General features: G+C 44.5%; 1 protein-coding gene across 2 annotated transcripts in view; it reads left to right on the forward strand.

Annotated features, from left to right (window-relative positions):
• Positions 1–25,365, forward strand: part of PDZD2 (PDZ domain containing 2) — a 138,062-nt gene that overhangs the window by 46,453 nt on the left and 66,244 nt on the right. For both annotated transcript variants that reach the window (XM_059492293.1, XM_059492294.1), the window contains exon 2: positions 22,543–22,945. In XM_059492293.1, coding sequence (XP_059348276.1) covers positions 22,543–22,945 — 403 coding nt within the window. The remainder of the gene's footprint in view (positions 1–22,542; positions 22,946–25,365) is intronic.

A 25,365-nucleotide genomic window follows, 5' to 3' on the forward strand; every position in this document is an offset into this window, starting at 1 on the left:
AGAAATGACACTGCACTGACGGGGGATTATTTGTGCTATAGAAGTGAAAATTTCTGGGCCTGGAATGTACTGTGAAGGAGGGAGTAGACAGGGAACTCCACAGGGGCTTTTTTCTGCCCCGTATTTTCTACAAGAGAAAAGCAGACCTGAAGCGTAGCTGCGACTAATGGGATCCTGAGCTGAACTTTGCAGCTTTCCCCTGTGACCGCGGCAGACTGGCCGAAGCTCTGCTCTCGGAACTGGCTGATTTCAGGGCGTGTCATTGATTTGTTCTGGATGGTGGCAATTCCTCTGACTTCACTGCAGTTTTTAAAAAAGGAGGGGTTTGTGTTTTTAATCCAAAACAAAGCATATCCACAGCAAAATTGTGTTAACTGCATTGTCCCTGAAATACAAATAATAAATGCCCCTGGTTTTTGTTGAGGAGAAAACCAATGAGCTTTAGTTCAGGCACTGTTAACTTGCTATCTTTTTATTCTCCACAAAAAATTATTCAGTTCTGATTTCACAGAATTGGAGGTAAAATTTAGTTCTAATTTTAGAGCTAAAATTCTACCATTTTAGTTGTACAGGCACTGTTCATATCATGCTGCAAAGAAAATGTAAGAACTTGAGTGTGCCTCTGTAGTTATTAAATGTTTGCCATTGGGGATAAAATTGGAAGGAGGAGGAAAAGCCAGGCTGAGCCAGAGGGTGATCAAAAGATCAGAAGGTCTCAGAAGCCAGTGTGCCTGGGAGAGTATAAAAATGGGACACTGATGTCAAAGCCATTTTGGTGCTTTAAGATGTGCCATGCTCGAGTTCAAGGACCCTGGAGCCAAAATGAATGGCGTGGGTTGGGAGCAGTTTATAACTTCAAATTGTCACTTAATTTTCTTGTTGTTATTGTCATGCAATTAATGTCATGGCCATTGAGCTAAAAGATGAGGGGTTTTGATTGGATTTTTGGGTCTGTAATCGCTGCTGTGATGTGGCTGCCTGGAGGCAAGGACTTGCAAACTGATCTTTCCAATAGGAGGATTATAGCTGAGGAGGGAGTGCTGGGTTTAAAGAAAGAAAAGTTTAAAGCTGTCATATAGTGGTTTCCACTCAGATGAAAAAGAAGAGGATTATAAAGCTTTTGTAAAAAAATAAAAAAAGTTAAAAAATAGCATTGTTAAAGGACTCACAATGGAAAAATCGCTCTTAGGAAAAAAAAAAACCTCTTGGGACTTGCATTTTGAAAGCATTATTCCCCACAAGTAGAGGGTGAAGTGAGCTCCCAAAAGGTATGACAGGCAGCTCTCAGGGCTGTGCATCTCCAAAATTCTGCTCCTGAGAGAATTTTTCTCATCCCAACTGGTGTCTGAGTTGCTAGTCAGGCTACTCTCAGTGATGTAGCCGCTCTAATCTGAGTCTGTGACTGGGGACTTCAAATATTTTGTTGGTTGTCTTTCCTGTCACTGCATTTTGGACCCTCACATTTTGTGTAGAAAGATCTCTCCTTCTATCCTTGTTGAGGCTTGAAGGTATTTTTTGCATATAGAGGAGAGGTCAGGCTGCCTCCGGGAGGTTGCTGGGCATGGGGGACTCATGCCTGGGGTGGAGAAGGGAGAAAATGAGATGGAGAATATGGAAACACATCCATTTGATGAATGAGGGGAAATACCTTCCTTCTTTCCATATTCCCTTGGTGCTGCCTTAAGCCATTAGGTCAGGAAAGGATTCAAATGTTTATTTCAGACCCTTGATGTGCTGTCAAGTTAGCCCAAGTAGACAGGCCACTCAGATAGATGAGATGTGTAAACCCAGATTTGTTTCCTTGCTCTTTTTGTGTGATTTACCCAGGATTACTTGTATTATTTACCTAATTTTCTAAAGATCAGTGGTATTGCAGCATCTGAAGATTTTTCACTATAGTGCTCTATTGGGTCTCTGAGTTGCCTGTGTTTGACTTGGATCAAAGCATGAAGCAGTGTCACAGGCTTCAGTACGCCCTAGTAAGGGCCAGTGTATTTAGTCATGACAAGTGTAAAACATCTCTATTTTGTGATTAAATTTCTTTTCTGTTCATGGCAGTATTTTAAAATACCACCTTCATGATAACAGCTTCTTTCCAGAACATGTCTGCATCAACTGGAAGGGTAATGGCTATAATATTGTTACAGAAATAATTTTTTTTCACTTATTAGCAGAAATGAGTTAAATGAGGTAAAGCTGGGTCCCACTACTGCACAGCATGTGCAAGGCCATGCTACAACCCTTGGATAAAACACTCATATCCACATTTGGTTTTAAAATGCGAAACTAGAAGTTGAATGCCTTTCTAATTGCCAATGCTAATTGAATTACTGGGGCATTGTGACAACCTGTGGAAAGACTTAAGTGGAAAGAAAGCAGCTTGGCTCGAGGACCTAAGCTGACTGGCATCGCAGTGGGTTGGTGCTTTTGGAGAGGCTGGAGTTGCCAAAAGTGTGCAGACACTTTGCTAAACATGGCTAAGGGGCTAGGTTAGCATGGGAGTCCTGCCTGGCTGACAGCCACAGGGACATGCAGGATGCTCCTTGAGCTAATGTGGGCCAGGTAATGGAGAAGGCTGCTAAAATCCTTGGGGCTACAGAAATGGTCAGATCCATCCCTGCCTTCCTAATGATGGCAAGGAAGCAGAAACATTGACCCAAGCAAACTGAGCCCTCAGTTTGCTTCACAGCAGGGATCACTGCTGTACAGCTGGCTGTGGTTCTCTCTCTTTGTATTTGGCTTTTAAAATTCAAATGCTTTGGCCAGAAACGTTATAGCACAAGTCTGTGTCTCAGAGAACATTAGTCTGTAGAGACACTTGGCAGGACCACAGAATATCTGGTTGTGGAGTAACTTGCTTTTTCATTTTGTAAACCCTTATGTAAACACATTGTTTGGATCACTGGGAGTTGATTGTTTAACTTTTCTCTCTACAGTTAGAAAAGTAACAACAACAACAAAAAAGCCCAAAAGGAAGAAGAAACAAAACACTACTTATTTTCCTGGTGTGCCCATGTAACACTTTCCAAATGTAAAAGCCTCTTAGGATATGGAAAAGCAGCAACACTATTTATACTGCCTTTATGAAAAGACTGATCAAAGGAGCACAACTGTGCTTGGCTTTATTTAGCGTTGATGACTGCATTAAGGTCAGGGTGCTTATTATTTTATTGAATTCAAAAGTTGTGGGCTCTGCAAAGCATAAAGCCGGCTGAGGCTCTGGTGTGTGCTCGATTTATATCGTATAATGTGCTGTGCTATCTCAACATGTTTTGTGCTCTGATGGTTGCATTTCTTTGACTTGTCAGTCATTTGGAGAGTGTACCTTGTGTTTGGGGCTTGTCTGTCTCACTCTCTCCCTCTCTCTTTCTTAAATTTTTTTTCTCTTAAACCTTGCTGAAGGGTGTTGAGAATTAGGAAGGTTTGACCTTGCTGGGAGCACATGAGTTTTCCTCCATGGGAGAGAGCTAATCCCAGCTGTGTTCAGCTGAGCAGCCAGTCCTCTCAGTGCACAGGTGCAGGGGGGTTAAAAGGCATGCATGTGCCCTGACTCATCCTGCCCAGCTGCTGTGGTCAAGCAGCTTTCTTGGCCGCTAGCAAGGCTCTGAAGAGATCTGTGGAGTAAAAATAGGCATACAGAAAAGCCTGAAGACATGAGATGAGGGCAGTTTCTGCTGATTTCCCATACAGACATGATACCTTGTAGCAAAATGCCCTCATGTGTTGTAGAAATATGGGACAGAGTGTGGGGTTAGTGCCCTTCTTCCTGGGGTTAGGGAAGAGTGCTCAGATAGATACTAAAAAGGGTTAATATTAAAAGAGTGGTGTGCCAACTGACTGCACAGCTGATTAAACCTTTAAGAGGTGGATCAGATTAGATCCCAGACCAGAAATCTCACTAAAAAGCTTTGCATAGCTTTCTATGGGAGCTATTGTCAGTTCTTCTGCATGCAGGGTAGTGACACAGCTTTTGTTCTGTCCTGCAGACGGTGGCTGTGAGCGGGCAGCATGGTCCAGCTCTGAATATTGCTGGCGTGGGACAGCGGCCTTTTGACATGGCATAGTTCAGTATTTTATTGTTGAGATTTCTTCTTTGTAACTGCTGGTCACATTGGTAGTGAAAGCAGTGCAGCATTTAATGCGGACAAAAGCAATTCTTATGTGCTAGGCAAGTTTTAAATTGTCAGGTTTTCCCACGTTCTCTGGACTTCAGAGTTTGGCTGTGATTAGTGACCCCCCACTCCTCCTCCAATAGCCCATTTTTCTCACTTTATGTATCAGTTACTGTTGTTGTTACCTTCATTTAGTTGCTGGGGAAGGGGGGTCTGTTTTGTTTTTTTGCTTTCCTTTAATTGCCTTTTCCCTAGCTGTAGTTTGACCTTACCACCTGCTTGGCAGTAAAGATGATGTGTGACCCTGAAAATGGAAGGTGAATCATTCTTTCCTAGTCTGCTCTTGTACCACAGGCACGTTGAGGCATCAGTGGCCATGGTGGGCCCTTGCTGGCTGCCTGGCAGAGCTGTCCTGCTGTTGGATTTGGTGAGGGCAGAGCCCAGCTGACCCACAGCCCACCTACGTTAGCCCTGGTCAGATGAGCTGCAGGTGCTTAAGAGCTTCTCATTTTCCAAACACTGAAGACTTTGGTTGCGCTAAAACTGGCAGCTACTCCAGTAACACACTTCACATAGCATGTGTGATCTGGGAGTTTTCCCCTTGATCACTTGGAAGGAGGGCTGGTAGTCAGGACCCTGGCAGAGCTGCAGATGTCCCTATGTTTTTTCTGTCACATCTTTGCATCTGTGCACCTCTGCACGTGTTTGAGACCAGAGCTGTTCACAGGGCTGTACTCACTCCTTGCCTGCCCTCCTGTGAGAAGATTGAAGGTCAGCCCTGGGTGCTGGGAGCTGCAGGTCTGCTATGGTGCTCCTTTCATGGACAGAAGATGGAGCTGAGTTTGAGGGGTGCAGGGTGTATGTGGTCCTGGCTGCTGCAGGGTGGAGCACATCCAAAAGATGGGCTTGCCCTCAGTGTCTGCAGGGGGGCGGATTCACAGCAAGTGCCTGTAGCGCTCTGGTCTTGCAGCTGTATCCTTGCACAGCTTTGGTGTTAGAGATTAATGCAGTGTCGATGCTGGGAGGTCGTGATTTGATTTAATTCATTTCACATTGAACTCATTAACTGCTCTCTGCCATGCATATTTTTGACCAGCAGTGAGCAAACTGTGATATGGGTGCCAAGGATGTGTTAGCAGACATTGAATAGTGTGTAAAAGGGTATGATGGGATGGGTGGGGAGACACTTGCCAGCTCCTGACTTCCACTAAGTTTCCACTGCAGGCTTCACTGCTCATCTGGGGATGAAATGCAGGATCTGGCACTTGAGTCTGCAGGGGTGCTTGACCCATCCTGGAAATGTCATGATATAAAGCAAGTGTTCAGCTGCAGCCATAATTTCCTTAGGTTAAGAAGCTCTGTTTTGAATTCTTTGTGACAGGATCTGTAAAGGTGCAAAAGAAATTAATAAACTGAGTAAATCAATAGGTCAGTAAATCTAATAGGGATTTAAGGTCTGCCCTCCCTTCATTGAATTTGAGTAATGATGATTATATATGAGTTTAAACTGCCAAGTTTGGACTTCAATCCAGACTACTACTTCAAGCCTTATGTCCTGGCTTTTAGCTTCTGGTCCAGATCCAATACATTAGGATTAATATATGTATATTGGCAAGTGCAAGTAGACCTTAAAATATGGCAACTATTGGTGTGCTCTGTTCGTAGCTCTGTTTCATATATATGCATCAAGGTCTTGATTTTCAGATAAAACTGAATAAACTGGAGGAGGTGACAGGCTTTTATGTACAGCAAATGGCTTTTGTGACCCATTTTGGAGAGAGCTGGAAGTTTTACACTAGCGGCTGCTGGGCAGTACTGGCCTCCTATCCAAAGAACTGACTTAGGAAGGTACAGAAGGAAGGTAAGTGGAATGTACTAAGTAAGTTGAAAAATGAAAGTGAAATGGCACAAAATATATAAGTGAGTTTGGTGTGGTAGCTCTCTTCTTTATAGGACTTCAACTATTAAGTAAGTCAGATGACTCTTGCTTTGCTGAAGGCAAATCTCTCCAGGTGGTAAATTGTCCTCAGTCCCTCCAAGGTTTAGATCTTTTTTTATGAAAGCAATCCCTCTTGCAAACTGAATTTTGCCTGTGGCAACTCCTCTAAGGCATCAACTTCAAGCCTGGTCCAAAGCTAATTAAATCAAAGAGTATTGATCAAATAGTTGGCCTCATGCTTTGGCTTTGCGTTCTCCTTGCTTGAGCGAGGAGCTGCCTTGAAACCCTGACATCCACTGATGTATTTAGAGCTAGGGAGGGAAAGAACTTGTGCCTCTTTTCCCTTGCAGAAAAAATTGACAATGCGGAGGGGATTGAGGAGAAAAACATTTGGAGAGGAGGGCTAACCTCTAAAGTGGGAGGTAGGCTGGGATTTTCAGGGGCCAGGCGCTTGTGGAGAGCTGACAGCATCTTCCTCTGCTGTTAGCAAGCACATTTCCATAGAGTCCTTGCCAAAAACTTCCCCAAAGTGAGGGACTTTAGTCATAGCCACTACAAGAAGGGCTTTGTGAGTACAGTACTGGCCCTTGTCCTCTCTTGCTTTTTGTGTCACAGGCAGCTTAGGCCAGCTCTGGTTTTGGGAACATGTAGTAACTTATATGAAAAATGCAGTAACAGCTGTAGCAGGGTGATTCTGCCTGGTCAAATGAAACAGGAGTTTGCAAACAGCATGATGAGAAGACAAAACTAGTACTGGCTCAGTGTCTTCAAGGTAGTCCAGAGCTTTCTGTTTACCTGCATGGAATATGTGTGTTTTATGTATGTACAAGAGAAGTGAAAAATCCAGTAGAATACGTCAGATTTAATCAAACTTTTGGAGTTTGCTAATCATTTTGATAACTGTAATGGTTAGGGTAACCATTTTGTTCTATTTTAAAATATCCTATAACTTTGATAATATCTATATCATTGTCCTGCATTTAATGCCAAGCATTACATTCTGTAGTATTTTAGATTTAACATGTATTGTGTTAATCATCCAGACCCCAGACTTTGAGCTGGCACTTGAGCTGCTGGTAACCAAATGAATTGCCCAGCACACTGCAGAATTTTTGTGTGGATATGTATTTCTGTATTTGATCAGTGTGAGAGCACATATCCCAGACAAAGAAAAATTGTTCATGGGAGAGCAACTGCCACAATATTTCAGAGTAAAGGCTGAAGCAGCCTAATTTTAAGATTTTACATATAACAGATGAAGCTGTTAATAGCATCTTGGCATCAAGAGAGCACCAAAGAAAAAGGAGATAATCAACAGGTGCCCATCTTTTGGTTTTGGTATTTTCCTGTTTTTGTTTTTAATACCTCATTCCTTATGTATAATGTGGGTGGTGCCATAATTGTCATGGAAACGGGCACAATGGCAATTAAAATGGATATGGGTCTTTTGTTTCTGGGACCGTGTGGTTGCTGAAGTGTCTCTTCTTGTGCTCTGTGGCAATTTGCTGAAATTATCTGGTGTGTGTGACTTCCAGGAGCACAGCCAATGGAGATCATGTGTTTTGTTGCTTCTCATCTGAGTAGACACCAACAAATGGGACCCACAAATCACCTTTATCATTGATCCCAGAGGCCTTGGGGAAGGGGTGGTGGTGTTGGATATTTCTATCTTCAAAGAAGTTGGTGTTGCACTGAATTGCTGGTAGGGAGGAGATGGACCCAAAACCTCCTTGCTGCAGAAGGTTGCTATTAAGTGAGAAGAATGTGGAAGCTGGAAGTCGCTGGGGCAGTTGTTGCTGTGCTGGGTGTCAGGGCTAAGGGCTCCTGTCCTGGCTGGCAGGAAGGAGGGTCTTGTGCCTCCTGAGGAATGGGGATGTGTCTCTAAAACAAGACACTGTGCTGGTCTTTCCAAAGCTTTTCGAAAGGCTGTGAAGGAGCAGCCGTGGCTCTGAGCCATTGCTGTGCTCCCAGGAGGAAATCCTGGTTGTGCGGGGCAGGTGGCAAAATGCCAGCTGATTTTGGGGAGGGTTAGGGTTTGTCAGGGTTTTACTGCTAGAGATAGGGGTGGATGAGGACAGAGGGCAGCCTTAGGGCTGCTGTAAGGTTGCAGTGAAAATACCACTGTATTGAAGTGCCCATGGCAGAGTTACTTGGCATAGACATGTACAGTCTCTGCTTTGCAGGTGGGCTGTCTTAATGCCTTCTGTGTTGCTGAAGGAGCAGAAATGTCCTGCTACAAGGATGTGGTCCAGCCCCCTGCTTGTCCAACAAAGAAATTCTTGTTGCTAAACAAAAGGCTTTCTTAAGAAATACATAGATGCCCAGAGTTTGAATTTATGCTTTTCTCTGTGGGATGAGTAATTGCACTGGTTTTTAATAGAGCCCCTCTGGATTTATGTGGCTGCTGCTCAGATTAAACTCTGATCTGGTGTGTGAAATAAGATTCAGTAGTTGTTGTGCTCTGCTGCTGTCCTGACACTTGCAGAGACTTGCTGGTTAAAGTCTGCTTCTCGCTTTTTCTGTGCAGATAGCAGTTACTAAATACATTTTGGAGCATCCTCCTTTCAGGTGACACTGGCTGTCTGCATGTGTTGCTACTTGATGTTTTTTTTAAGCAAACATCCAATACCTGCTGGCTTGTTGGTTGTATTTTGTTTAATTGAATTCAGTCTTATGTGAGAACATGCTGACAGGTCCAATCAATACAGTCAGTGAAAGTGTAGGAAGAGGAGGGGAAGGAAATCAGCTATATGACATGTTATAAACTAATAACGAAGTTGTTGTGATGATTTGTAATGTTAATTTTTACTTCCCCCTGTCAGAACTTGCTGCTTTTTTTCTCCTCCCTGTAGTTGCTGCCAGGTTCTGCCCTGAAATTCAGAATTACGATTTGTCACACCTTTGGAGCAAGCATTGTCGATTCCCTCGGGGAGGGGAAGTGAGCTGGAAGAGCTGATGGCAGAGCTGGGTGCTTTGGGTGGGGCAGCGAGTGGAGGAGGAGCAGAGAGGAGGGGGGATTGGGCTTGCAGAGAGTGCCGGTGGTGCTGAGCCCTCGGATGCATCCCTGCTGGTCTCTGCTGTAAGTAAACCTGCATATAAATCACATAAATGGAAGTCAGAAAAAAGGGAAATTTCTTTTCCTATGATGCTGTTGCCTTTGACTTTCTTTACTTTTTTGATTTTTTTTTTTTTAAGAAGCAAAGGCTTATCTGCCAAGTAAACCCGCTCTTTAAGAAGCAGGGATGGGCAAGAACTCTTGAAATTAAAATTTGTGAGCCTTGCAGTCTGCTTCTCTGCCCTTTGCATATCTTGTGGGGGTTTGTAAACTTTGTTTTGCTTGACAGCCTGTCTGCATCTATGAGGGAGGGTTTGCCTCTGGCTAGTGTGCCCTTTGCATTAAATTAGGCAATCCCCATTTCTCTGTCCTGTGAAAGCTGAACTGGAACAGCTGTACAGCTCATCTGTAGTACAGCAACTATTTTTTTTACCCTCTTTACTCTTTTTTACTGCAGCTTTGTCTTCTCTTGTGTGTCTGTCTTCCATCCCCTCGTGCTGTCACTGTTGAATATTCAAACTCTTGATCTGCACATGGGCTAAAAATCATTATTGCTTTGAACTTACAAATGAATTAAGTGAATTCCCACATCCACCGCAGGAAAGGAGAATATTCAGTTTGAAATATAATTTGGAGCCTATAGGAAAATACATCTGATGAAGTTTGTGCTAATTCTATAGCTTCAGTACCAAAGCACCAGCTCTGTTATCATCAAGAGTATTGAGTGCAAGCTCTGTATTTTCATAGTAACTCAGTATGGCTAATTAGTTTTAAGGCTCTTTGAAGAAGCCGATGTATTGACTAAATAAGCTCTTATTTTTCAAAGCAACTAAAGGCATTCTTAATTTACAGAGCAGATAGTTGTAAAACTGCCTTCAGTTTGCATACCAGGAGCCAGTTGAAGCTGAATGTGCTCAGATTCAGGCTTACTCCTGCTCCATCTGCCAGGGTTGGTGTCAGTGTGCTCCAGGGAGGTTTCTGGGTCTTTGGCACAGTAGCACAGCGTGAATGTGTGCCACTGGGCTGGATGTGCCCAGGAGGGGGATGTCATGTAATGACTGCCTCTGCATCATTGAAATCAGGGGCAGTATTACCAGTCTGTTCCCTGTTTGCAGGCAGGTTGAATCCAGTAATGAAGAGCAGCTTTGGGTTTCTAACCAGATGACATGGCTAATCCTAAGGCATGTATAAAGCGGCCGTAGTTATTAGGAGATTTGTGGCTTTGAAAGTTTGGATTCCCTTAGTGCAGTTTGTTAATGGCAAGGATTTGCAGTAAGTGAATAATAGATGAAAGTCATCAAAAGGCTTACAGGGGATTTCTTGTGACGTGGTGCTGGTCTGTCTCATGCCAGAGCTGCAGATTTCTGGGTAGATCGTAAAATCTAAAAAAAGAAAAGAAAAAAAGAGGGAAAGAAAGGGGAAAGAAAAAAAGGAGGGCAGTCATTCCTGTTTTGTGTCGCTTTGGATGATCAAGTTGATGGCGTGATGCATTGGGAAGCACAGCCACAGTGCAGAGTGCTGTATGCTTAATTCCCTTGGCTCTGGCTTTTCCACAGGCCAGCAGTGCCCCAACAGCAAAACAGACCCTTCATAGCCCCCGGGTCTGGCAGCTGGAGGGGAAGGGATGCCCCTGGCCATCTTCCCTTCTGCACTGTGCAAGGTGAGCAGGGCTGGTGCTGCACCTCCTCACCATCTGGCACAGCTCTTCACTGGGCTCCCAGGAGTATTTCTGCCTCTGATGCCTCTGGTACAACAGCACCAAGCATTTCCTACAAGCCAGGAGCTGCTCAGACCCCACTGCAGTGGGGTCTGCAGTTCTGGGTGACGCCTCTCCTATGGGACTGTCCCCCCTGCTTAGGCAGGAGGGTGTCCCAGTGCTTGTGACAGGGACTTTTTGCTCAGCTGGGGTGGTGCACAGTGATGCCTGCCTGTACCTGCTTCTGTGATCATAGATTTTGTCCTTAGTCACTGGGCTGCTGCACCTGCAGACACCTTTTGCATCAGCCCCTGCTCAGAGCTCAGGCTGGGGCTGCAGGCAGCTCCTCCTGAGTCCATGAGGAGCACAGATCAATGAACAACTCTCTCTATTGTCTTGGTTTGATAGAGGTGTGAGGCAGAAAAAAGTTGGACAGAAAAGCTATGGGGTGGTATCCTGACATGGGATGAAGTGTGAGAGCTTGCTATTTCCGATTTGTTTTAATTTAAAAAATACACTTAACTCTGCTGTCATGTTCCAAGTTGCATTGCACCTGTGTTGTATTTGGCAGCATCTAATGAAGCTACAACTTGGGGCAAATCCTGATGAGTTTTGGCTGCAAAAGCAGCTGGAGAAGATTGATTTGATACTGGGAAAAGCCAGTTATGTGAATAGCTGCAGAAAGCAGAGTGCTATCCATCCTCCTGACTGTTGAAATAATCTTCACTTCCAGGGGTGTTGGTAAGGACTGTCCCAAGGCAGTTTCTGTGATTTTAGTCTGCATCGTGGCTTGCCAGAGGGATGCTTGTGTGTTTTGTAGCTGGAAGTGTGGTTACAACAGCCTGCAAGATCTGTATTAAATCCAGAAACTCGACTGTGTGCAAAGCATTTGTTGGGAAGTTGAAGTCATCTGCAGGCTCTAATCCATGGGCCCTCTGAGGAGGGCATGTCTGGCTTGTTCATGTTGCAAAACCAAATGAAAGTTGGGAAATGTTTATGGCTACTGCCATGTGTGTTCCTTAATTCTTGTCCCTTTTGGCTTCATTCAAACTCACTGTGGCAAAAACAGAAAGTGAGGATGTAATTAGAAGCTTGTTTATGTGAGGATCCATGGAAAGAGGCAAACACCCTACAGGCAGATAGGCACATGTATATCTGGCATTGTTCAATTCCTGACTTGCAGGTTGTTTTGTGAGACCTGCTGTAGTTCCCAAAATTTACTTGAGCATTTGATTTTGGGGAGGTGCAGTGTCGGTGGAGGTTCCATCCTGGGGGCAGTTGTCACCTGAGCAGGTGTGACCTCTGGGTCAGTGACAGCCTCAGCAACTTGGTAGATGCTGCTCTTTTGTTGGTGATCTGCTTCTGGATGGGAATCCTGAGCATCCATCGGTGAAGTGCCTGAATGCAAAGCAGTGCACTTGCCTGGGCATAAGTAACCTCAGCCCCATCACTGGGCAGCTCACTGGGAAATGTTTGTTCTCATGGGGAATTGTAAAACTGAATGAGTGTCAGCACGGTTTGCTTGTTTTAGAGAGGGCTAGTCCTTTATTCTGGCCAAACAGCAGGAATATCAAAGATCTGTTTAGGCAGTGGGAGAGAGAAAGGGTTTGGTGTGACTGACGGAAACTGTTGAGCAAGAGATGGTGCTTTGTGCAGGGTTATTATGGTTGGAGACCTGTCCCAGCACGCAGGGGAAGCACGGTTCAGCAAGCCCATAGTCAGAGACGAAAGCAGTTCATCCCCAGGATTTACTGTGTGTGCAGCCGGTCCCCATCGCAGAGAGCAAACACAGTGAAGTTAAATAGCTAAATAAACCTCCTGTCCCTGCAGGCAATGGCCCTCAAAAAGCAAAATTATTGTTTGCAAGAGTGGATGCGAATGAAAGGAGACGCTGACAGGCTGGTAGGGAGGGCTGAGTCTGGGCAGCCTGTAAGCATTGTGGTTGTGGGTGACGGCATTGCCGGGCGTGTTGAGAGGCTCTCCACTTGTGGAAAATTCACTCATTTTCTTCCTTGGGCCTAGCTGTCCTGAAATCACAAAAAGTAATGTATGTATGGGTACATTTGTATGAGTTCAGGCTCTTTCCCACCTCTTAAGGTTTCTTGCAGAATTGTCGAATCATACTTTCCAACTTTTCCCCTGCTCTGATGGAGTGTTCGGTTTTCCATTTTGCTGTTAGTGAAGAGCTGTATTTCTCATCTCAAATACACATTTCTTAGCTTTGTGGTCAAATTGCAAGATCTGGGGATGCTGAATAACAGGAAAGAGGAAGCAGTTGATTTAAGTAGCTACCATTTTCAGTATTAGGAAGAATCCTTGAAAATGCTTAAAGCCAAGCAGTCTTCTGAAGGCGAGTAGCCCTTGCTGCTAGAATTGGCCCCCCTCAAATAAATCTGAGAGCTGTGAATTTGTTCCTTCCCTATCTGCCCCCCAGCAGTTGCAGGGTTATTTGAAGCCTGGCTTCTCTCTGTTAATAGGGCTCCTCTCAGGAGTTCAAGTGAGCCTGCAATAGCGTTGGAAATAAGTCTTTTCTAACCCAGCATACTGCTTCCTGCTGTAAAGTAGACTTGATTAAATTTTCTGGCTCTCATTTTCATTGCTTGCAGACATCCAAACCTTCACTTCTTAGTGGAAAGAGGTACATTGGGAATTACAACTAATGTTAAAACCTAAATAATGTGATTTGCCAAAACAATGTTGCCGAGATTGTTATTTTGTTTTGTTTCATGGTTTTTTTTTATTTCTCCCCCATTTGAGATGCCGTTGTAAAATTTTGCTGCTGGAATAAAAGATATTTCAGTGAGATGTGTTTGTTCTCTTACCTTTTGGGCATTTGTGATAATTTCTGCATGAGGAAAAATAGGCAAAGGGGTGATCTCACCTCCCAGAAACAGCCTGTACCTGCCACTAGTACTTCCCTGTGCTGCTGTAGCAGTGCTGGCTGGGGGCAGATTCAGACCCCATGGTCTTGCAGTCCTCCCACCAGCAAGCTTGGCATCAGGGAGTTGTCAAAATCACACATGGAAATTTTTGTGGCATCCTCCCTGGCAGCTCTGTCTGTGCAAAATTCCTGGATTATGGTGAAGAATATCGTCTGTGCTGAACTCATTCAGTTTTGAGTACAAACCATTTCTCTCCGGTTAAATCTATTCCTGGCTGTCACTGCTTCCTGGTGTGATTTGAAGCTGGGGGCAGAATTAGATAAAAGATTTGCAGGGAGGAAGAGGGAAGGATGTGAGCTGGATGCTTAGAAAGCGGTTGTTTTAGAGGGAAGATCCTAAAATAGCATGGAGGAAAGGCAGGAAGCCCTGGAAATAGGGTGGCAAGGTGTAAACACAGTGACAAGATTTGAGAATTCAGGGTGAACTGGCAGCAGCATCACACACTGGAGGTACTTTGTACATGGGTCACACGTGGATGGCTTTTGACCCTCTTCCCTCTTCCTCCGTGTGAGGCATGTGTGCTTTCCAGCTGGGTGGTTTATTTTGGGCACTGATCTCAGGCACGTGGTGTGATTCTTGGGAGTGTGTCCGGTGCAGGACCAGGAATTGCGCTCAAGGATCCACGTTGGATCCTTTCCAACTCAGAAAGTTGGAAATTTCCAACTCAAGAGTGTTCTGTGATTCTGCTCCATGTTTTGCAAATGGGCTTATTTGGGCTTTCCAGAATGGAGTGAGTTTTATACCTTGGTAGGAACAATATGTCATGCAGGAAAGAGCAGATCCACCTCTGGGCCTCCAGAGACAGGGAATTTGATGCCTTCTTTGTTAAAAACATAGAAGAGGTGTAAAACTCAGCCTGCCTCTTAAGTGCTCAGTGAAACATCAGGTGTACAGGGGGGCATTGGAAACTGGGAGGAGTTGCGCAGGACGATATTTGGAGCTTCCAGGATCTTGTATTCTAAAGGAAGTCATCGTGGTGGGAGAGGCTATCTGATCAGCAGTAACACAGCATAGGTCACTCAGTAAACACAGGTGATAATGCCCATATGAAACTTGGTGTCATTTTGGCCTGTTACAGCCAAGGCTTTTGTAATTTTTAAATTGATAACTAGCCGGTTTAAATTGCTTAGTGTATTGTAACTGGAAGTTATATTTGTGAATGTGGCTGCATATCCAGCAGAATGTCTGTTGGCAGCAGAGCTATGAGCTAACAAATTGGAGCCAGGATGGTTTTTGGATTAGCCCACTTCTGTTTGTACACTCTACTACTAACCAAGAAACAAAAATAATTTGGCTCTTTAACACCCATTAGTCTGTCTCTAGGACCCAAACCCCAAAAGCACCTTGTGTTTCTGTCTACTGTGACTTGTAAATGCAGATGTGGAAGTTGCATGTTCACTAAGATCAGGATCTCTGTAAAGCTTGAGTCCAAAATCTCAGCAGTTGGAATGCAGCATCACTGCTCTCCCCTGCCAGCACAGCCATACATCAGCAAATCCCAAAGGATTTTATGATGCCTGCAGCTCCAAAATCTGCTAGGTTTGGGGTGTCTGTCAGAGCCTTGGGGGATCCTCGGGTGTGGAGAATTTATAAAGCTCCTCAAGTCATCCTGTTCAGTTGTTTGTTCTGGGAGGAGAGAGGGATCAGTGACCATTCACATCATTTTTCCACGTGCACTGTAATTTAGGGGTCCCTGCTCTGCATGTTGATCTCCTGAAGCCCTGCATGTGCTTTTGAAGCATCTCATCAATGTTCAGGACAGAAGTATGCGAGTTTTGTGCTGTGCCAGCATAATTTAAATGGTCTTCTCTCCCCACCTGTGTTGGGGATGTGATTCAGCTGGGCTTCCTTGTGTGCGGAGAGGGTGGCCATTGTTTGGGTTTTAGAACTGGGAGGTGTGGATGCCATGCAGCCAAGGCCAGACACTGCTCCTGTCTGCAAGGTGTGTGCAACTGCCTTGCCCTGGGCTGTGGCCACACACGTCTCAGCCCTGTGTAGGTGAGGGCTGTTGGTGGGAATGGAAGTGTGGTCCCCTGCCACTGCCATTCTTCTCCTGTTCCCGCCTCTGTGCTCTGGGACCAGGTGAGGGTGTGTGATCAGATGAGGGTGTCGTCTGTGTTTAAAATCCTCATCTTGAGGACTGAGTTTTTAAAAGTTTGCTGTGGCTGGGTTATTTTCAAGGTGGATCGTTTCCCCCCTTGGGTTCATTTGTACTGTTGCCCACATGACTGTGCCAGCACCCGAGCAGGCAGGATATGGGGTGGGAGGAAAGCTGTAGCGCTCTTTGGTGTAGGCTGATCCCAGATATAAGTTGATTGTGAAACTGCAGTGTTTAAATCCAGTGGCTTCACCACCTCAGACCTTACAGTAACTCTGTGGAATGCCATGTTGTTGGCCCTATCTTTCCATGGAAAGACTTGCCTGGGCTGCTGTCAGGGATGTAGAGTACAGGAAGAGGAAAGGAATTCTGTCTTCCCAAATTCAAAGCCACATCATTGCGTGCCGGGTAGAGTGAGGTGTCTCACCAGGCTTTATCTTGGTCCTGTGTCACAATTCCATCTTCCAGAAAAAGCTGTAGACAGGCACGAAGTCCATGGAATTACAGCAGCAACCCTCCCTCCACTCCCTTTCCACCATTCCTGAGAGTTCGGGATTTCACAGTGTACAAAGAGGTCTTGCCCAAGGCCTCCTGCCAGCCTTATTAAATATACCTTGAAATTTAACTTCCAAAATTGTTTTTTTCTTCAAAATTGTGCTAAATTTAGTTGCATTCTGTGCTATAATTTTAATTGTGAAAAACATGCCATAGAGAAAACCACTGGATTCAGTTTTGTTTTTTGGAAAGCTGCCAATTAGGCTATCCTGAGAAACATGGTGTGCCACAGACAGCCATGGCTGCTGAGAAACTTAGGGCTGTTGCTGCTTAACCTTGGTCACAAGCTGAGGGCTGAGGGTTGCTCATCCTGAAAAGGGAGATGGGAGCAGCTTCTGTGTTGTCTGTGCTGTTTGAATGCTCCCCCTGGGTGTGATTAGTAGCTGAGCTCCATGGCTGACTTCTTTGCCCTTTCTGCCCTGCCTTTCCTCAAGTTTATTAAGGGAGGCAGAGAACATTGTGTCCCTTGTTTGTGCCATTGCCTGCAGAGCCTGGGGCAGGAAAGAGCTTGTTGGTGATGAGATATTGGATCAAGCTCATTCCTGGTGTGCTTCAGTTCTGTGCCCAAGACTGTTGAAGTAACAGCCAGGTTTACTAACACTGTTGCTTTCTGCTAAGATAAATTATGGCAGGAGAGCTTAATCCTCCAAGGAGGTCCATGAGAGGGCTGGTCATCCGGTGTCCGTCCTTGCAGCTCTCAGGAACTGGAACCTCTTGCAAGCTTGGATGTAGCAAGGTTTGCCCTGGTCTTTGTAGGTTGGTGTTCCCTTTTGCCTGCAGACATTAAGGCAAGCCCAACTCCTGGCTGAAGACGTGGCAATCTGTGGAAAATTCCATTTTGGTGCTTGCCAAAATCAGTCCTTAGTGGGACGGATGTTCTTGCACAGTGACAGCAGGGAGGTGAGGGTTTCATCAGGAACATCAGTCACTATCTGTTAGTCATTAATTTGCCTTACCTGAAAAGCAAGTTTGCTCCTTTGCAGACATCCTGGAGAAATGTTAAGTTTAGCTTTTAAAATCCCCCTTGGGTCTGGAGGTTTCAGTTCTGCGAGGATCTGCACTGCCCTTCATCTTTCCAGCCTGAAGAAGATTGAGTTTCAAGACATTTTACCATGCCAACGTCCTTTAGAGAAGAGCATAAAAATGGTCTGTCTGTCCTGCAAAGGACATTATAGGTCCCAGGAGGGCTAGGCAGGGGCTCTGAAAGTGGTCGGCTCAACTGAGGTTTCTGCTCAGTTTCTGCCTCGGTTTCTGTCTTGGTGAGCTTCATGGTGGCGTGGCTGGCAAGATGTCAGTGATACTCTCTGTGTATCATTTCCAAAGCACTTTCTGATCTGTCAGGATGAAGGTTTCTGAAGAAATGCTAAATAGCATTATTAGTGTAAAATAAACATACTTCAATATTTCTGACCCTAAAGTGGATCCAGATGCTTTCTTATGGCTGCTGGATCTGCTTTGATTTTTCCATGGCTCAGTGTGGCTGTCTGTATTTGTTAAAGTGAGATAGGATGTGACAGAGAGCTTGTCACAGCATGCTCTTGTCAAGTCAGAAAACCTTTATATTTATACATGCACACACTCAATTATATATATTTACGTAAAAAAGGAGGACAAAATTACTGTCTTAGTCTAAGACACTATTTCAGAGTCTGACACATCACATGTGTGCCAGGGAGGTTGGAATAAACTCAGTGAGTTTATCAGTTTTTATGATCACAGCAGTCAGTTCAGCTGTGTAGGGTAGAAATGGGATTTGCCTGAATAACTCAAAATAGTCTCCCAAGGAAGTGAATGTGTGTCTCTGTCTTTATAGCTCTGATACAAAAAGGGTATTAAATGTCCCTTGATACCAGCTACAGGTTGCATTTTCCAGTCTGTGGTTGAGCTTTGCGAGAGGTAACTTTCCAGCTTTGTTTCAAGTCTAAAACAATTTTTCTCTGGTTTTAAAGATTATTAACATTTTCATGGTTTCGCTACTACAGAGAAGAACTAGTCTTCCCACTGCTTAAGGGTTACATCTTATATGGGTTGGGGTTTCACCAGCACTGGTGCCAGGGTGAGATCAAAGCAGCAGGAGCTGCTGGGTGGTCCTTCCTTCTGAGCATGCCAGTGGGAAATGTTTCCAAGCCAGTATTTCAGTGATTTTTTTTTTTAGATCCTGTTTGTGGAGATGATGCTGCAGTCTGAGGGGACTCCCAGCTGTGCCAGGGAGATTTTACACTACCTTGCAAAGTGTGGATGAGTGTTCTGCTGGTACAATGTTTTGGTTTGGTTACTGATACTGATAGGTGTATGAACAGCTAGTAAAATCTCTTGCATTCTTAAAATCAGTGGTAATAGGATTTGTTATGTGTTGTGATTTGGTGGCAGCTGAAGTATCTGCTCAAGGTTTCTTAGCTGGTGTATTCAACCAAAACATATTCCATCCTCTGCAAACCAAAGTGAGAACAGAGAGTCTCATTTTCCAATAAAATTAGATAAATCAAAGCTGAATTAGGGATGCTTTTTGTCCATACACCTTCTCCATCCAAGCTGAGGTCTGTGTTCAAACTCAGTGACAATTGGGAGGTTGTTGTTGATTCCCCATATCTGTGTTGAGAGCTGTTGTGTATGCTCATCAGCTCTGATCCTGCCCTGCCTGAGACACTGTTGGTGTATTGATTGCAAAAATCTCTGCAAGTGCTCTACAGGGACCAAATCTAAAAAAAAAAAAAAAAAAAAAAAAAAGCTTTCCGACATTGCACAGTTTCAACCCCTTGAGAAGGTGGATTTGAGGTACTTTCCATATTTTTGCAGTTTTCTGCTATCCAGAAACTGTATAATTACATTTTATTGAGCCTGTCTCAATACCCCCTTCTGGCATGGGATGCTCCTGGATTGATAGAAAACAATTTAAAATATGAAGGTTCTCACTCATTTAATACAACCTTACATGTTCTTTGCACAGTGTTGAGTGCTTGCTGTGCTTCCCTTGTGGTTTAGTTTTTTGCTTTTTACTTAAACAGGAAAGAAATGGTGAAGGAAAAGGAAACCAGCCAAGTAGCTGGCATGTACTTAGCAGAAATTGCAAGTGGATCAGGCTCCTTGGTTATCATCCCCATCTTGGAAGGGCAATACAATAAAATGACCACAATTTCTTAGTATATTATTTTCAACTTGTCTCCTATCTTGTATTATGAGTTTAGTGTTCTATCAGGGCTAGTTTTCCTGGTCTTTGGTTTGAAAGAAACTCTGGAGATAATGGTGCCACTTACTGCATCCCTGCTCCCAGCAGGACTTAGCCTGTCCGGAAATACCTGACATGATCCAGTGTATGCAGTGACTTGCTGCCATGCAAAGGTAACTGCTCACTGACCCAGAGAACACTTCTTTTTGTGTGTGTGTGGAAACTTACTGTGTTCTTTGAACTGCTGAGAAGTACTCAAGACATAAGCCTGTGAGTTACTACAGGCTGCATGCCTGGAACATGCAGGCCATCTCAACATATGGAGTAAATCATCGCAGCTCTGCTGACTTCAGTGCAGCTGCATCTATAACCACTTGCTGTAACCCTGCTCCAGACTGGAGGGATGATTGTGTATGAAGAGTGGATAGGAAAAAAACCCTCCCTTTTTTCTTACAGCTTTACACTTTATGAACAGAATAAATGGGCCATGAGTGGAGGTGAAATAGTAAATTATTTTTGCCTCTTTAGAATTACTTTATTTGGACATATGTGAAGTTCCCTCTTGTTCTCCGTACTTCCTAAATCAAGTAGTTGATATGCATGCACTTGGTTGCTGGCATTAAAAAATACATCAGTAATTAGTTCAGAGATTGGTGTTTCAAAAAGCCCCATATACGTGCACCTGCACAGAAACAAATCAGGCAGAGTTGACACTGCATAAAGACAGGGTGGGCAGCACCCACATAAGGCACACGACTATGGGAAGAGGAGCTGCTTTCCTGTTTCCATGTGCCAAGAGAAGCAGTGCTATCAGGCTTATGTGTGATGGATCAGAGTGCACTGGTATTGCTGCAAGCAAAAATCATGAATTTTAATCAACTTTACTGGCTGCCTTGAAATTTGAGTTGAAAGATAAATGTGAAAAACAGGCAGCCCATATTGTTTCTGGAACAGAATTGCCCCTTTTCAGTTGATTAAAAGAATTCTTCTTTTAACTTGATAATCAAAAATAATTCCATGTTAGCTCAGGATTTTTTTTTTCTATGCTAACCCTTCAGGTCCTGCCTGCTTCATGTGTCTCCCAGAGCCAAGTGTCACCTTGTGGCCACCCAGACAGTTGACCTTTGCTGCAGAGACTTCCCAACTGGCAGGGCTTGTTGGCTGTCTGCTTTCAGCCATTTGGAAAAAGATGGGTTTAGGGCTTTATTTAAATATTCTTTATGTCTGGGGAAGGGGAGGAAAAAAAGGATTGCCTGGTGAAAACTGAAAGGACTGTCCAGGGAGTTGAAGTTCAATTTGTATTCATTGGGAACTTTGGCACAGCAAGCATAGTTGTCCTTCCCATCTGTGGCTCCAGGGCTGCTTTTAAGGTTATTTAGTTGTGGTATTCATTTAAACATCAGTCTTCCTAATTAAATATAAGTGATTTGAATGCCAATGTTGTCTGTGGGGGACATTGAAGCTTTGCAGAGAAGTGGAGTGAAAATACCAGTCCTTGTCCCTAGACAGAAATACACACCCATCGTATTACTTCCAGCCACTGCCAGGCTGGTCTGGCTTACTTGGAGTAGTTGTGGGTGCTTTCCTCACCCCTTTGCTTCAGGGGTTATCATAGCTGCTTTTCCTGTTTTGCCATTAAGTCACCACTGTGCAGGATGAAGTTTGAAGGATTTATTTTATGGCCAAACGACTTTTAAGAAAGGGAAACGGAAAATTAGCCTACAAGCAGCAGGGAGGCAAAAAACTTGGTGGCAGACTCCTGCGTGGTTCCTCCTCTCTCTGTGCTGTGCTGTTTTTTCTTACGATCTGTGGTTCCACTCCACACCTAGTTTCTCATCTCCTCTAAAAGCTGTAGGTTCAGCAACTGCTGCTCTGTATTAGTAAAGAGTTAATTTCATTGCAGCTGCAGCACAGGCTTACTTAATGCTGTGGGAAATTCATGCTACCTTCACTAGTGAGAAAGGCAATATAGTTTTGGGGCCTAAATTAGTGTGAAAGGGCACATACAAACCTGCTACATACAAATTCCAGCTTGTTTGTACTCTCAGTTGGTTACACCCTTGGCTCAGAACCCAAATATTTCAAGAATTTGGGTTGAGGTATATCCTTTTCTAAAAGAAGCATGAAGTTGGATTCCCCTTTTGCATCAGTGGGTGCAGTTTCTGTAAGGTCACAGAGGGTTTGTTTGAAGCAGAAATGTTAATTCCTCCAAGGCATGTTCCGAGACTCTGGGAGGGGAAGTGATGCTTTGCTCTGGTAGGAGAACCTGGGGGCTGCTCCTTGCACAACTGAGATGACTTGGTCCCTGTTTTGATTAGAATATGCTTGTTATGAAGGAAACCCGCCTGATTTCCACGTCTCTATGAAGCATCTGGGATGCCTTGTAGTGCTGTGCCTTGCTGTACTGGGGCCATTGGTGCTGTGTCTGCTTACCCTAGTGGCTGTTTTTTTTTATTTTCCCAGTGGCCTTCAAAGCATGTACATATGCTGAAGCAGAAGATTAGTTTCATTAAGAAGGCTCATTTCAGATGCAGATGCTGTATGGGCTTCTGCACAAATGAATCCTGCTGATTTAAAAAATTTTTTTTAGAAAGTATTTCTTTATTTTAATACTCTGCTGGGAACATTGTCTGCTCTCCTTTCCTTACTTCACCTTTACATGCTGCTGTGCTGCAGATATGGAGGTCAGGGCATGTGAACTGGTGGCATTTATCAGCTGTCATGTTGTGCTGTGGTGGGATCAGCCTGGGTGGCTGATAGGACTGTTAATTATTCCTGGTATTTTCTTCTGATACTGAGGAAAGAACATTTGCCAATTCCTTGCGTTATCCTAACCTGCCCATACACCAGGTAATCAGCTGGCTGAGACAATGCACGAACATCACGGGGCTCAGCGAGTTGGGATGCTGAGGTGGGATGTGGGCACTGCAGGGTGAGTGGTCCGTGGCTCTCACACATCTCTCATCCCTTTCCTTGCAGTTACCTGGCCGAGCAGTGCTGGAATGGCGGCTTTGTCTACCTGATCATGTTGCGCCGCATCAAGCGCAAAGCGCCTCTGCCTCCCTCCAACGGCAACAACAGCAACAGCTGCGACCCCAAAGTCAAGCCCAGCCCCGAGCCCGGAGACAGAGCTGCTCAAAATGGGAAAAGGACCAGGAAGTTTGGGGTCATCACCAGGACGCCGGGCAGCAAGGACAGCAAGGAGAAGCTGGGCTCGGAGCACGGGAACGGGCACTGCACCCCGATGGAGGTGGAGGTTGCTCAGCCAGAGACCTCTGAAGCAGAGAGCAATGGGGAGGAGCAGCACCAGGGCACCGGGGCTCCCTACCGGGGCCAGCTGTCAGATGATGGCATGCCAGACATTGGGGACCAGGCTGCCCAGGTATGTTTAATTTGATTCTTCTGGAGAAGAAAGCAGCAGGTATGCAAGCAAATTAGGTTGATTTCATAAGTAATTCTCTCTGGTTTCAATGCTCTGACCTTGGGCTGAGCCTGTAGGTGATAAGAGAAGCTGTTCGGGCACTGAACAGCTGTGGGATGGCATCTAAAACAGGGGGGCAGGAGGATTGGAGAGTGAAATAGTAATTGTTGGAAACCTCTGTCGTACTCCATCTCTGATGGCGGGTAGGTCCTTTAATCTCCTGACCTGTCAGGGTTGGCCTCAGGATTTTTTGTTGATACAACTGATGACCCTCTGACACTGGAGGAGGAGATGTCAGTAGAAGATGATAATTTTTGTCCTTTGGAGCTTCATGTTTAGCTCTGCCTGGACTTGATGTCACCTTGCAATTCATGTTAACATTGGGATTGAAGCTTCCCTTTTTGATGCACCAGACTGCATTGCATTTATTTGTGATACAAAACTTGTTTGGCCAGTGTCTGGGAACCACATGGAAGTAATTGTGGATTTTGCTCAGAGTTGATGAGATAGACAATTTGTTAATGTTTGGGACGACAGTGGGATCGGGACTTTCATTGCTTCTCTCTTTGCCCTAATGGAGATCTTGGGGTTTGTTGCCTGTCTGGAATTGCAGCATTGCTGGATGGAGGAAAATAACCCAAGCCTTGATCAGGTTTCAGTATGCATCTATCACCAGAAGCACTGTCTGCCAATCTTTCCAGAGGCACTGATAGTATAAACAGATGAAGGCTGCTTTGCTGGGCTCGGGGCTGGCTGCAGCAGCTGGTTTTGGTTTTAGGACTTCAAAGCTGGTAACAAAGCACTGCGAGTGGACATCTCATCACTAAATTCTGTTGAGAAAAGCAGGGAATTAAACGTGCCCTCTGAATTAGTGCTCCTCAGCACTACTCCAGGGTAGTGGTGATCATGGTTGAAAAGTTACAGTAATTTAATTTAAAGTACTTTGTAGGAGCTAAAAGCAATTAAAAAAACCTCTGGTTTTAAAAGAAGCGTAATTGCAAAAACTTGCTCTTTGCATCAGTGAGACATGTTGGATTCTATGGTGCCACAGAAAGGGTAGGGTGCTTGTGGGTGTGTTCTTGCAAGCCTCATAACTGCAGTCATTCTGAAAGAAAACATTAAAAGCTTAAAAATAAATAAATTATTCATTTGGTGTTTTGAAAGTTCTGGTCCATATAAAGGCTTCTTGAATCTGTTCTGAAGATATCTAAGCACATGTTGTAAATGAAATTGATCAGACTTTTTTTTGAAGTGGAAAGCCAAAAATATATGTGTAAAAAAAGAGAAACTCTTGATCCAGAGCCATCTTGTGCTAGTGCTACCTTTATGTTTTGAATCATTTTGGTCTGAGGAGTAAATTGTTAAATTCAGAACATATATGTATCAATGTGAGCAATAAATAAATTTTTAATGCAAAGGATGGCTTCGTGAAATGTAAAAATATAGCTGAGGCACTGGAAAAATTCAAGAGCTGTAATCTGTTCAGTTGTGGTCTAGTGTCATTTAGTAAAATTGCTTCTCTATTTTTTTTTTATTTCCTTCCCCCCTAATATTTTGCTTGGAAATATGACCTCCGTCTGTGTCAGTACTAATTACATTTTCCTGACATTTGAATGAGGAGAAATGTGAATATCTGAAGCCTGAATAGTATGCCCAGCTCATCCTTTGCTTTTTAATGACAAGGGGGGGCTTACAGAGGCCCATCACTTACAGCATCTGTTGTGTAGCTGCTATCAGAGTAATGAGTGGCCTAATTAAGTTTCTTAAGTATTGAATAGGGGCAGTGGTGAATAAAATTTTCAAAATTATTTGTTTCCTGTTAAAATAAAGAAAAAAGTTGAGGAATGAATACACTTGAGAGCCTCAGATCTCACTTCCAGCTCCATTTTCAAAGCATGACCTGGCACTCAGGCAGGTGAGATCCAGTTGTGTCAGGAGCCTTTTGAAAACAGCATCCAGGCTATCCTGTCAGAAGTTGCAGCCTCCTTCCAGGCTTCAAAGTGCAAGCCAAACCTCCCGTAGCTTCAGGATGAGTTATCTCCTCCCTAGCAGGGACAGGGTGCATTGGCAGGGCACCCTCTCCATGGGGAAAGCAGCTCCCTCCCTGCTGCCTGCCCCGTGCTCACCATCTCCTCCACATGTTGGCTAATTGAATATCCACAGCTGTCAGCCCTGTGCCCCTGGGGAGCACTATATTTGCTTTTGGGGGAGCCCCAGCCTGTGGCAGACTAGATGGCTGCAGGTGGGAGGAAAGGCTTTGAGAAGCCACTCAGGGACCAACCAGCATGGATGTGGGAGGACCTCCCTGGTCCCCCTCTCCTCTGCTCTTTTCCCACGCCAGGAGGCAGATTGGAGCTTTACTGAAACTGAATTGGGGAGTC

The sequence above is a fragment of the Ammospiza nelsoni genome, chromosome Z (genome assembly GCF_027579445.1).
Source record: "Ammospiza nelsoni isolate bAmmNel1 chromosome Z, bAmmNel1.pri, whole genome shotgun sequence".
NCBI classification, from domain to species: domain Eukaryota; kingdom Metazoa; phylum Chordata; class Aves; order Passeriformes; family Passerellidae; genus Ammospiza; species Ammospiza nelsoni.